Source organism: Cygnus atratus, chromosome 6 (genome assembly GCF_013377495.2).
Source record: "Cygnus atratus isolate AKBS03 ecotype Queensland, Australia chromosome 6, CAtr_DNAZoo_HiC_assembly, whole genome shotgun sequence".
Classification (NCBI taxonomy): domain Eukaryota; kingdom Metazoa; phylum Chordata; class Aves; order Anseriformes; family Anatidae; genus Cygnus; species Cygnus atratus.
Genome location: NC_066367.1, coordinates 20,220,848 through 20,234,706, shown reverse-complemented (window position 1 = coordinate 20,234,706; position 13,859 = coordinate 20,220,848). Strand labels below are relative to the sequence as shown.

The window sequence follows — 13,859 nt, the reverse complement described above, 5'->3', positions numbered from 1 at the left end:
CACAAGGGGCTTTTTATGTCTCTCCTGGAATGTTCTTAAATATGATTTTACAGCATTGTGGGTAAACACATAGATCAGACTCTGCATCAAATTAATAGGTGTGCAATATAACTAAAACGGAGACATAAGAGTGAGAGCCAGAGTCAAGCTTTATACATGCTAATTATGCCTCCCTTTTGTGAAACATCGTCAGACTATGGACAGAATTCCCATAATTACTCCCAGTATCAGCAGAATATTGATCATCAAATTATAACTTACCCTGCAGTTTGATTTGTGCAGTATTTCTGCAACACTCGGTGTGCTGAGCCCTGCCATTCATATGGCTGGAAATGCCCAGACAAAACAGACACTGTAAAGACCCATCTGCTGGAAATGGGCAAGGATGAATGGGTGGAAACACTTTGTTTTTTTCTCTTCCTTATGAGCTAGTATCAGAGTCACAGCACTAAAGCCACTTATTTATCCTCAGCAATAGCAGGAATAGAGACTTCTAACTGCTGTTTTCTGCACTGAGTATCTGTAGCCCTGCAAAGTGGGGCAGGGAGCTTCATAAGCACTTTAGAAACCCACTGTGAGTATTCCTAAAGAACTGGTTCTATCCTGCATAATTTTAACGTGTTTGTTATTTTCTATACTACTTGATTGCACAAGGACACAGTCAGTGAAAGGACTCTGGGCCTGTTAGCAGTGAGGATCTCTCTTTACTCACACACCTCCAGCTGATTTTGAGAAGAAATGGAATTTACTCTATTGAACAAGAAGTAGCATCATTTCTATTGCTGAGTGGCTATTACATTTCACAGACTGAGAGCCTTGCTTTTTGTTGGTTAATTCAACTTTAATTTATATGCCTTTTAATTAATAAGTATTTTTTAACTTGATCTACAACATACGTTGATTTACCAAGAGCTCATGGTCTGCTACAAATTTTACGTGGAACAATAAGCATGAGGGCCATCAAAATACAGCTTAGAGGATACAGAAGATAAGACTTGAAGTGGTGGTTTTGTTTAAGTTGAGAAAAGTATCAACCCAAAAAGACATATCTGCCTATAACAGAAGCATATATTTACAGGTTCTCATTAACAAGTAATTAAAAGATGTCCTTTTTGGTTGTAATTTAATAATGAACTATTGGACCTGACCTTTTTTGTTTGTCCATCATCTTCTCCATATGAAGACATAAGATACACAGACTCTGCCTGATCTCCTGCAATGGATAATGGAGGGTTGGGGATGACGTTGGAGAGCTGAGATCTGGACCGCTGCCGAAGTGAAGCTCTGTGAAGGAGGACAGATATAGTCTGTTCTTCACAGTTCAGTAACATAATACTTTCTCTCAAAGCATAAACAGTTTTCATAACAACTACATCAGGTTTCACTGAAGCAAATCATACGACTCCCACTGCCTTCTTTCTTTTCCTGTGTTCTCTCAACTTTTGAGAAGAAAATATCCCAAAGGGGGAATAAATACTTTTCAAAATCTTACTCTACCCCACCACTCAGACATTGTCTTCTATGTGACCTGCACTGTTTTTTTTTGAGGAAAAGTATGGTGTATCCTACTACATTTGCATAAGCTATTAAGACACCAAGTCAATTCACCATTATCAAGTAGTTCAGTCCAGAAAAACAGGATGCTGAAAAAGTCCAGCTCTCTCCCCACTGAAACATGACCCTGTGATGTAGGAGATAGATTCACTTGCATGTCTGACGTGGGCTTGCCAGAAAGAAATAATAGACGTCTAAGTAGACTGCCTGGCTTGTAAAAAGCTTTCACTTTCATCAAGAAGAAGCCTTAATAAGACTGTCCTCACACATTGCATCATTGACCTCTCAATGTCTTTTCTTTAAAAAAAAAAAAAAAAAAAAAAAGTGAATGGATTGAAAGTGCATTAGGCAATATAAATACACGGCTGTATGAGTAATATTAAAAATGGAACATAAATATAGAAAGCCAGAACCTTGCAAGAGGGTCCTATGTCTAGAAAGGGGAGTAAAATTAAAAGTCTTTCTATTTATCCATGGACCTTCAATCATTAACATATTACCCAAGCTCTTTCTTTCCAAGTGGATGGTGTCTCAATGAAATGTTTGAAGCCCTTCCACCCTTTTTTCAAAACACACAGACCAGTGAATAATTAACACTACTGGGATTATGGAATGGTGGGAAAAATGTAGAAATCCAGAAACATACTGCGATTTACATTGATTTTTAAGACTTACCGCAAACTGGCCCGATAGCTTCCTCTGCTGAATGACTGGATTTTCTCAAGATTTGGCTCAATGTTATTTTCTGTTGCTGTAAAATACAGTATATACAGCTCTTTAGTTTGTGCTAAAATTACATACAACTTAAGTCCAGTGTTGATTTGTAAAAAAGTGCAGCCTCCAAGCTATAACTGGAATACTTTGTAGAAGGCAAGGAATGTAGCACCACTTTGCTGCTCATCCTACATATACCCCAGGTTTTAATATTTGTATGACAGGATGAAATTAATTGAATATTGGGCCATCTCACTTGGGATGTGAGTGCTGAAGGCTGTTTCCCTATTTTGATACTGTAATTGTTCTTTTAAGACAATCATATCCAAGATATGATGCTTCCAAAAATAAAAAGGTCATTCTACTAGACCTCCATTTCCAGAAGCTTTGATTCAAATCTTCCTCTAGTAAAACAAATAGGGTGGTTTCAAAATACTCTGTAATTTGCTTGTATTTCAAATGTGACATGGCTGGACTGTCAGCACAAAATCAAAATATAAAAAGGCAGGGTATTGCTGATCAGGATTAATATTTCAGGGCAGATCTATAGAAGGAAGGTTATTCAGTGTACATGCAGTAAAAACCTTTTGGCTAGGGTTATCAATGTATTACTTTGCTGAATGCTAAAAGTCGGTCATTAAGAGGGTGGGGAAAGCAATTAACCCCATTAAAAATAAATCTACATTCTGCGGAATTCTACATCACTTTATTAAAGAAATCAAGACACTTACTTTCTGTTGCTGCTCTAGTAAGTGCTGCGTCTCCTTTGCTCTGCAAGGTCACCAACATGAAATAAACCCCTTTTCTCTTCATGAGTTCCTCATGATTTCCTCTCTCCACAGCCCTTCCATGCTCAAATCCAATGATGACATCGGCAGCTTTGATGGTTGACAGGCGGTGAGCTATTGAGATCGATGTGCGGCCGAGGCGAGCCTGACAGGGAACAAAACAGCCCCAGTCCCAGGACAGCAAATGGAAACACTTGGGACCAATGCTCTATCACCTAAAGTTTCTCTAAATCAAAGGCAGTCTTTCAAGTGGACTTTGGCTGGAATTCCATCCATAGCCCACATATTCCCCACCAAAAAAAAGAGAGACAGACACCTGGGTGTTCATTTTGCCAGCAGTCTAAGCTGTGTGGGAACATCTTGTTGCAGTGTGAAGGCTGTGAAGGGGCACTGCTGCAGCACTAAGTGTTTTAACTTGGACTCAGCGCTAACACTTGTTGGAGTGCTATTATCTCCAGCTTTGCAGAGAAACCCAGACATTTGCAAAGTTCTAGAACAGTCAATTACACATGACTGATCACTGCAATATTCTCTGCTACCAAAGAAGAAGAATTATTCCTGAATGTAATTCAAGTGTTCTGAATGTGTTGCCTTAGCAATGTCTTTCTTGGATTCATGGACTGAAGTTAGGAAAAATGACCAAGATTGCAAGTGACACCTCTCTACAGACTGTAGATTCTTCTTCAGTCATCTGACATAGTTATTGTCTGTGTGTAGCATTCCAATGGCATTAGGAGTGGCGTTTGTTTTAGCAAAATTTACACATGACTAAGCTCCCTTTATGTTAAATGGAGAGAAAAATTGGCAGCTTTATTTTGACTTATCTTACATATTTACTGTAGAATTAGATGAATCTACCTGGGATCCTATCAATTTTATTGGTCACCTCTCTGATGACTAAGAGGAGCTTAGCACAGCTGGTTTGGGAGTAAGGGTCTGTGATGCCAATATTTAGTTTTATTGGATGAATCAGACAGTTGACAGGGAAAAGAGTCTTTCTTGGCATGGATAGAATTGGTGAAATCTTCACAGTCCTTAGCATCTTATTACTTACTTCATTCCAAACTCCCCTCATAAGGGGTTTGCTGTGGGACCCAGAACACATGGGCTAGATCCTAGTTCACACAAAACAAGACGAAGCATAGAGAACCTCCCAAGATAAGCACCTATCTCTGGAAAAAGGGAACTATCCTGTTAATGTCCCAATGCAAGAAAAAATATTTCCTGTCAATAATACTAAGGTTCTATTTCTGCATAGGAATACTATTAAGAAAAGCTTTTTACTGCTTTGTTGAAATTCAGCAGCACTGTCTGCAGAATGCATTCAAAATAATTTCTGCCCTTGTAAGTCTGATTTATGCTATACTAAAGCAAACCTTATGAAGTGCTTCTTGGACAATAGCTTCACTTTCATTATCAAGTGCTGAAGTAGCCATATCCAGTAGCAGGATTTTTGGGTTTCGCACAAGGGCTCGGGCAATAGCTATCCTCTGCTTTTGACCTCCACTCATCTGGCTTCCACCCTCTCCAACATGAGTGTCAAATTGCTGGGTAAAGGAAAAAAGAAGAAATTTGTAACAAAGAGGTCTATTAGAAATCAACATAGATACTGGTACAATGTCTCTCAGATTTCTCCTGGGAATAACTTTGAAAATTTTTCATTTTTGAAAGAACAAAAAACACTGTTAGTGCACCAAATGCAAAGGAGAGCTGATGAAGTAATTTTCTTCATAATGAACAACGTTGTCTTGCCTGAAGCAAAGTGTCAACCCCAGACCAAAAGTATGTACTGATAAAAAAGTGCAGTGTTCTGTTTTGGCTCAGAACAACTCTATCAGCAAAAGCTGCAATGGAGAGGAAAACACCTGCCTACTCTCCATCAGATGACTCACCAGCAAGCTTTCCAGAGAGCTGGATTTGTCTGCTGATGGCATGTGACTCATGAATACCGTGTCTCTGATTCATGATTATCGCACCAGCTTCAGGTAGAGAATTAGATAAACACATACAGCCTAAGATCTAGACAGCCAGGATAATTTATAATTATGTATATTATATACATGAACTTGGTGAAATCCACGTAGTAAGACCTAATTAACTCTGATCTGAGGACAGGTTACTGCCTACTCTCCATTTTAATCTTCTACCCATCACAGGTGGCTGCATGAGGGGAAAGACACAGAGAATCTCTATTTTTCCATCAGATTTTACTTACAAGGCACAGCATACCTGTGGCAAGTCCATGATGAACTTGTAAGCATTGGCTTGTTTGGCTGCTTTGATTATGTCATCCATGGTAGCCTCATCCCGACCATAGCGAATGTTCTCTGCAATCGTGGTAGCAAACAGCACTGGCTCTTGCTCAACAATACCAATCTGTGAGCGTAGCCACTGGATATTAAGGGAGCGAATGTCATGGCCATCCAGAGTAATCTACAGAAGCCAAATAAAGCAAGGACAAGCAAAATAAAATTCAAGGACATTATTTCCTTCAGTCCAGAGACAAAGAAAGACACAATAAAAATAAATGGCTTATGATGTTGTTTTTCTATGCCCAGTGTAAAACACAGCTTTCATACAAGAAAAACTACAGTGTAGTAGCAGAAGTGTACAATAGTTCTAGTGTGTAGGAGTTGTGCTTTTGATTTAATTTCCCAACACCTCTCTTTTCTTGGTCTCACAAATAAAGCCAGGCAGAAAGTACCCATCAAAATTTCTTTCTTTAAAGGACTTACAAATTTGAGCATATACAGATGGTATGTGTTTTCCATTAGTAAAAATGAATTAACTGCTCCATAGAGGGCCAGGCAGAAGAATAAATCATCCTCCAACATCTCCCTGCAGACACTTTTAAAGACAGGTAGTTACTTTCAAAGGGAGGAATTTCTATTTTCTAGCCTGATCTACTCACAAGGCCTCAAAGTATGTCTGTGTATCTCATTTTCTAGTCCTTACCTTTCATCTGTGTAAAACAATACCTCTAGCCAAATTTACTCCTTTGTCTCAGTACTGGGGAGGTGGCTAATGAAGGGGAGGCCTTTTTTGTAAAAATGCAGGCAAGCAAAAGTTTACAAAAATTTTCTTCTTGACAATGGAAAAAGAAAGGTTGTTGTGAGCAGCACCACTGTATTTTCATACATTTTCTAGTCTTCAAGATTCCAAAGTACTGTTAGGACATACGGTGAAATGTTCTTTGTGAATACTGAAACTTCAGTCTTTTGGCATGAAAAACAGGAAGAAATCATAGAACACACACCCTAATGTAACTGAGTTCTGCATAAGTGAGTTTTGCAGACTATGCTTACACTAAGTTGGTTTTCGTCTCATACATTCAAATACAGGTCACCATATGTGTGATTTGTGCCAACTAGGAAAACAGAAAAAGAATGAGACTTAACAGATGTAGTTCGTATTCTTAGCCAAACTATTATTAAATGGTAATGGCAGATGCTAAATCAGTATTATAGGATAATGATTGAATGTTTAATACTGAGTTTCCCAGAACATAAAATGGTTTGTCATCCTGAATTATTTTATCTATAGGTACAGATTTTATTCAGGTTGTCACTGAATTTTATTTTCTCCTAGCAGTTTTTCACATAATTTTTGATAATACTATCTATACAGTATTCCCCTGAGAGGGAATTTCACTCATTTCTTTATTGGATTAAAAAAAAAAAAAAAAAAAAGTTCCTTAAAAAGTTCCTTTCCATCTCAGAGAAGAAACCAAGTCACTCTTTCAAGTTCCTAAGACTAGAGAAACGCCTGCTAGAACAGGACACTCACCATGCCATCAGTGGGGTCATAGAAACGCTGGATGAGCTGTATTGTTGTACTTTTTCCAGCTCCACTAGCTCCAACAAAAGCTGTTGTCTCCCCTGCTTTAATAACCATATTAAGGTTGTCCAAAATCTGGAAAGAAAAAAGAAAACAGAAAAAATCTATCCATTCTAATTCTCTCACTGTCATATAGGCAAGCAGCAGGAGGAGATCCATCCTATATTCTTTATCTTTACATGGAGATTCAAAGTAAACATACAAATTAAAAAAAATTTATATATGAAGAAAGAGGAAAAAGAAAACAATTTTTTTTACATTGTTTGAAGAGTTCATAAATGCAGAACACAATTTTCCGTGACAGGAAAGGATCAGATTTTGATCATTCTTTGTTCCTGTTTTTCATCATTAAGAACTAGTCAGGCTAATACCATTGGAGAACTTGGTGATAAATCCCCTTTAAGGAACAGTCTATATGACTTATGAATGCCTGTTAAAGCATAAATGTTAAGAACGTAAAAGTTAAATTATATAGAATAATCTGATACTTCTTATGCTTCTGTGTCTGCCAAATGCACTTTCCAAGGAGGATTTGTCACTTCAAACACAGCAGTAGAGAAATAATGGGCTATATAGCCAGTGCTCCTGTACCTTTTCCTAGATTGTAATGGGTCACGTGATACATCCCCAGGGTAATGGAAGATTTTTCGAAAATTTCCTTGCTCAGTTCAGCTTATTACTTGGTCTGCTATTCTTGCACAAGTTGATAAAAGTGCATAACTGATTGTAAGAGAAGCTGTATTTAGATGAACTTTCTGAAATCTACAAGTTTATGTTCAGCAGCAAGGAATACGTATGGCAACAGATATGTCAGAATGGTAAAACAAGATAATGGTAAATAGAATTACACCACTGAAGGAAGAATTATTTACAGCCTACTTTTAAACAGGTCTAGGCTTATGGGAAGCAAACTCTACTGAAAATCTAGAAATTGCTGGCAGGATATATTTTTTACAGTAGATGTGTTCACAAAAGAGATGATGAATAATTACCTTTACGTCAGGTCTGGAGGGATAATGGAATGTTACATTATGAAATTCAATTTCACCTCTTACTTTATCCAGCTTGTAGCCATCTTCTGACATGCAGTCAATGGTGGGTTTCTAGGGCAAAATGTATTGTGTTATTTACTTGCTGTTAAGCAGCCAACACTGTTGCAGTAGATAAATATTCCCAATACCATACAAAGCCATGGCACCTCTGTTTGAAGAGCAATTGGCTGCATTGAACCAGCAGCAAGATCTGCCCCTAGGCTAGTGGGCAAGGAACATGAAGTAAAAGGCTAAGTGATGGGAGAGCTGTCACTGGCAGCTAGCGCAGGCAAAACGAATGCACCCTCTTTTCCTTTTATGCTTACTGCACTTACACAGTCTACTATTCAGCTAGGTTTTGCTGAACAGAATAGTTAGAATGCTTCATTGATGCAGCTAAGTTAATTTAGCCAGCTCCTCAGGACTAAAATGGCTACTACTTTGCACATATAAACACACTCTTACACCACTGAAAAAAAATAATAATAAAAATTGCTGAAAACCTACACACTTCATCATTTTGCATTTCAAGCATCCATCCCTGTATGCCACGTCCTAGGAGATGGAATTCTGATTTGAGATTTTTCCACAAAGTGCTTTGGGTCTCACATACGTTTGGCAAGGCTTTGGGTATTGTGGACCATCAGACATGAGCACAGAACTAAGAAATTTGAGGGATCCCAAAGAAATTAAACTTTCTGAGGATAGATTTATGAAGAACTTTATGGAAAAATATTAACCATGGAATAGAGAATTAATTAAAACTATAACACCACCAATATTTGATAATTGATACATACATTTATTTTTTTTTAATGTAGCCTAACAGATACAAGGGAATTTTAATACTGGAAATGTGCATATTCTAATAAGTTAAGAACAGCTAAAAGACTGGTTCATCTTTAGGAATATATCTTACTTAAAATCCGATAATAAGCTATGAAGAAAAGACTTTCACTAATCCTGCAAATAGGAACTGCAGCATGACCATGTAAGTTTAGTGCCAGAGAAAATCTGTATGAGGGCAGAGCTGAGCTTTTACTATCAAATCACAAACCTACAAATGCAGCAAGCAGATAAATCGAATTTGTCACCCTTTCCTCTATATGGACAAAATCTCACATTAGCTTTTTTCTTTTTACCCTTAGATTATCTGATTCAGCCTTATCTTGAATTTTGTGATTAATCCTTACTGTTGCAAATCTCTTTTGCTTTCTAAATTTTTCTCTAAAAAACACTTCCCTTATTCATCTCTTTTTCAGTTATCTTAGAGCAAAAGCTTTAGATTATAAAGTGCATTTATAAGGCATCTATGTTATCATTATTATAGAACACTGACAGGTTACAAAAAAGTCCATTAGCATTACCACAGCTCTTTGAGCTTTCTTTATATACCGTTATGTGCACTGTAAAGACAAGCAGCATTTTAATGTGTTTACACACTTTTAAACAGGCACAAGCACAATAAAGCCTGTCAATGACCAGAGATATAAAGTACTGTTAAGAAATCTACAGTGTTCTGTCGGCCGCTAAATATATGCAGTTAGAGAAAGGAATCCTCATGAATAGATGCCAACAGCTCTCAGACTTTCTCATGCAACTTCATTTCAAATATGTATCTGTACAGAGAATATTGTGATGAACATTTCTGAATGCTGCAAGATCACTGCCTGCGCTCATTTGGTCTCACTTTGACTCAGGGTATAAATCCACCTTTGCCACCTAATGCCAATAGAGCCACAACTTTTGACACCATCTTGGGGCTGGGAGCTAGGTGCCTGCTCAAAATCTGACTGCAAGGCAACTGATAGTGCCTGCCTGTACACTTTCTGTGCGCCTGCACTGACCAGGAACCATATTTGAGCAGGTATGGGAGTAAGAAACAGCAGTGGCTGAGGTAAAGCTTCATTATTCAGAAACAGGCTGCTTAAGGAATGTTAGGCAACCTCTCTGAGCATGTATGCATGCTGCTAGACCTTTCTATTGCACAGTCAATCTTTCCTTAATTGCTTTCATTTTTCCTCATTTACACTGTGGATAAACTACAGCTGCTTGAGGCTTATTTATTTTCCCACCACACAGTGACACAGCTTAGAAATGTATTACTTACTTTATCTATTGTCTCAAAAATGTCTGTTGCAGCCCCACGGCCAGTGGCAAAGGCTTCTAGGCAGGGAGATGCCTGACCAAGATTTAAAGCTCCTACTAAAACACCAAAGAAAACCTGTAAAAGCGGACAAAGAGATCAACAAAATCTGACATCAAATTTTTATTACAATTGAGAGTTTAGACAGGCAAATCAAACTATAGTGGCTTAATGAGTTCTTGTGCATCAACTGAGCTGCAGTGACTCACTATGTGAGCATAAGTAGCTCACAAAAAAAAGCAGACAAATGCCTCTTAGAAACAATTTTCATTATCTTTCACAACTTTGCTTCCAGGTTGAACTAAATCAAGTTATCATATTTGCACTGGCCTAAGAGTGTGTGCACTCAGATCTTTACTGACTTCTGCTAATGTGTTTTTTGAGCCACCTTACTTTGACTGCATGATTGTGCCTTGAAACAAGGGCTGAAACTGAATGTCAGTGGCAAGTAGATTATTTTGGAAATGTCTTTGACCAGTAAGCAGACAAGAGTTTACAACATTTAAAAATATAAAGCATTTAAAAATGTATTACAATCTTTGTATATTGCAGTTCCTATCTAAATCAATACTCACAAAACTTACTTCTGGAGCAGGTACCAGCTACAGGGAGTATTTTGGTCTCCCTCTCACAAATAAGTGTATGGGCTACTACCAATGCTAGATATGCCAGTATATGAGATTATGAAATTATTATTTCAGTTCTCTGTTGTGACATCTGGGAACATTTGTCATCTCCTCATAAATGGCCTTAGGTCTTAAGTTGACTGTTTCTGCAGGTAGCACAGATGCTCACTGTTTCAAGTCCTTTCCCAACAACCAAAGGGAAGAGTTACCCACTAGTGACCTTCCTCTGAAAGCCCCATGATGTCCTTTTAGTCTAAGCCTAGGATAACATGACAAAAAATGAGCCACAGTACCCATTCTTCCTGGAAGGACTAACAGAAGACAAAGGCAGCTGGACAGAGCATCCAGTATCAGAGGATACTTCAAGAGTCCAACCTTGGAGTCTGGCCTTACAGATCAGAAGCAAGTGAAGCTGGAGCACATCAACACAAATTTGATAGATTTGATAAAACTTTGGCCAGGTTCCTCTTTACCAGAATGGTTTTATTTTTATCAAAATAAAAGTTCTTCACAGAAGACAATAACCCAGATGCCACAAGGCAACACACAATATGGGAAAGCTAGTTTCAGATCTCTGTCAGATGTGTACCAGACTCTCAAATGCAAGCATTATTCTGATCACAGTAGGCAGCATTGTGAAATATTTAAAATATACATGGATTTTTTTCATCTTATTCAGTTGTGTCATACACTTTCAAACATATACTGAGTAGTGACCTTGCAGTAAGCAACCAGATACCAGAACATCACAGATAAGTGTTCTAGAACTGTTTTAAGAAGCAACCCAGAAAAGTTGCAACGAGCTAAAATAGGTACCTGTAGAAGAGTGCCAGGTGAATATTCATCTTCTTCAAGGACAAGTTTAGAGCCATACCAAAAGGCTAACGCGTAGCACAGGAAAATTACAAACCACATGTAACCAGTGAATAATCCCATTATTATTCCTTTTCGAATCCCCCAGTGCTGAGCAAACACCAGATTCTTATCATATCTGTAGAAAAACAGAAGTGAATGAAATGAACTTGATAGTAAAATTAAAATAAAGACCAACAGAACAAGGTGTCTTCAGTGGCTGACTGCCGCAGTGAACACAGGGGCCACGTGAGGTTGATACCTCTCAGTCTGAAGCGAGAGACCCCGACTACTTCTGCTGAAACCAGCAGTGCTACCAGAACGTGAAATCACTGCATGTTCTAGTGCAACAAGCACAAGAAATACCACTCTCACTGCAGATACCTGGCCAAGGGACTGGCAGTTTTAGCAGAGTGGCATGGGGTTTGACAATTTGCCCAAAACCTCAGAGGAAGTTCTACAACCATGTCATGCTTTAAATGAATTCAAGAGAAAATTGTTTAACATCATCAAATCATCATATTCTTGCTGTGAAAAGCACTGATAAATATTAAGTGTAATTGGGAAAAATATGAGTGGCAATCTGCAATCGTGGCAACAAATGAAGCAAATAGTTGAGATTCAGTTATCTAAAATTCACCTTTCCCTTATTTTTTCCTGTTCAGCAAGTACTTCTGAAAACCTAGGACCAGCTAATTAGATATTACAGGTGTTTTAGGTAGAATTTAGTCCAAATTTGGACCAAATATTCTATTCAATTTTAGGACCCTGTCTCCAGCATCAGGTTAAAGATCAGATATGTCTGTAAGAGGATGAGGGTGACAATGACAAAGTGTTCAGGTAACTGAGAAAGACATAAGATTGTTTTCATCTCTCTCAGATATTTTTACCAATATTTTCATTTACTTAGTTTTAAGTATTTATAACGTTCATTTACTATTGTTAAGTACTGTTTCTGTAACTATCACTGTTACTACTTTCCCTGACATCTTTTAATGAATTTCTATTTTCATGCTCCATATTGCAATATTTAAAATAAAGCAACAAGTCATACACATGTACATGGCAATGTATGTAAAAAACAACAGACAAAAATACGTAAGGAAACTTTTCTTTCCCGATCCAAGAAGGTTTTGTTTTTAATAATACAAACATTCCTACTTTACAGTGGGCACAACAAATACGGGTCTTTGTGGAGGCTATGACACTTGCAACTAGTTTTCTTACTTAGCTTGAAGGTACCCAAGGTTTTCAGATGTGCTGCAAAGTTTGCAAGTAAGTTTCTGCAAGTGAGAATGACTGGAAGATAGTATTTCTGATGTTTCATTTTACTGATTGAATTATGAAATTGTTTTTGCATAAGTAATTCCATTTGAAACGAAGTTTTTGCAACATACATGCATATAATTCTCAAAGCTAATAGATGGTCGTTGTTTCAGAATTCAGAGACTACTTGAAGTGGATTTCTGAAGTGTATTCCAGTGCTATGTTGCTACAGGAAAAAGAAACCAGAGACTCTTTACAATTTGTCTGAACAAACCTTTCGACCTCTTTCCTCTCCCCGCCAAAAGCAGCCACTGTTCTGATGGATGAGAGCACTTCGTCAGCCACAGCCCCAGCTTTTGCATAAGCCTTTAGTTCTCGGCCTGTCAGTTTTGCCACAGCCTATGAAACCATAAGAAATGTTGGTTACAGCTCAACTGTAGGTGCAGACAAGGACTGCAGTGAGCAGTGCTGATTGCCACACAGTGCTGCCTGCCCTGCATAAGGTCACTCTGTTAGCAGCTCTGCTCCTAACAGCACACTGCCCACTCAAAGGTTTGTCTTTGTGTTAGGGCATATACCTCTGCAGCATGTTTTGCATAACAGTTAATCCCATTTGCCAACAGCTCTGCTCCAAACAACTACAAAGAGCACCCGACAACAGCTGCTTTCCTTCCCTCCCTTCCTCTCTCGGCTACTAGGTGGGTTATAGCAGACCACAGATTGAGGATGTGTGCACGCTGGGAGGAAGGCTTAGGTTAAGCAGGAAGAGCAGCCCTTTAGCCACTTAGCAGACCCAGCCTCAGGAAGAAGAGGCAATGGAACTGATGGGGGAGGATGGAAAAAGATGTTGACCACCGCTATGCTTTGTTTCGAGGGCCAACAGTAAGCAGGTTCCTACACAGCATCTCAGAGCATACTGGATGCTGAAAGATTACTTAGGCTCAAAAAATGCTCACATTCATGGATGAAAATGTTATCATGGACTGTTATATACAAAGCTACCATATTGGATCAGGAGTTAAATATCCCTGGAAATTGTAAAGCA

At 38.3% G+C, this 13,859-nt stretch overlaps 1 protein-coding gene across 1 annotated transcript in view; it reads right to left on the bottom strand.

The window, feature by feature from the left end:
- ABCB11 (ATP binding cassette subfamily B member 11) overlaps nt 1-13,859 on the bottom strand; it is a 40,282-nt gene that overhangs the window by 12,522 nt on the left and 13,901 nt on the right. Inside the window, 10 exon segments of the mRNA XM_035572656.1 lie at nt 1,149-1,284; nt 2,230-2,305; nt 3,000-3,201; nt 4,433-4,603; nt 5,286-5,489; nt 6,843-6,968; nt 7,886-7,996; nt 10,035-10,148; nt 11,513-11,687; nt 13,089-13,213. Coding sequence (XP_035428549.1) covers nt 1,149-1,284; nt 2,230-2,305; nt 3,000-3,201; nt 4,433-4,603; nt 5,286-5,489; nt 6,843-6,968; nt 7,886-7,996; nt 10,035-10,148; nt 11,513-11,687; nt 13,089-13,213 — 1,440 coding nt within the window.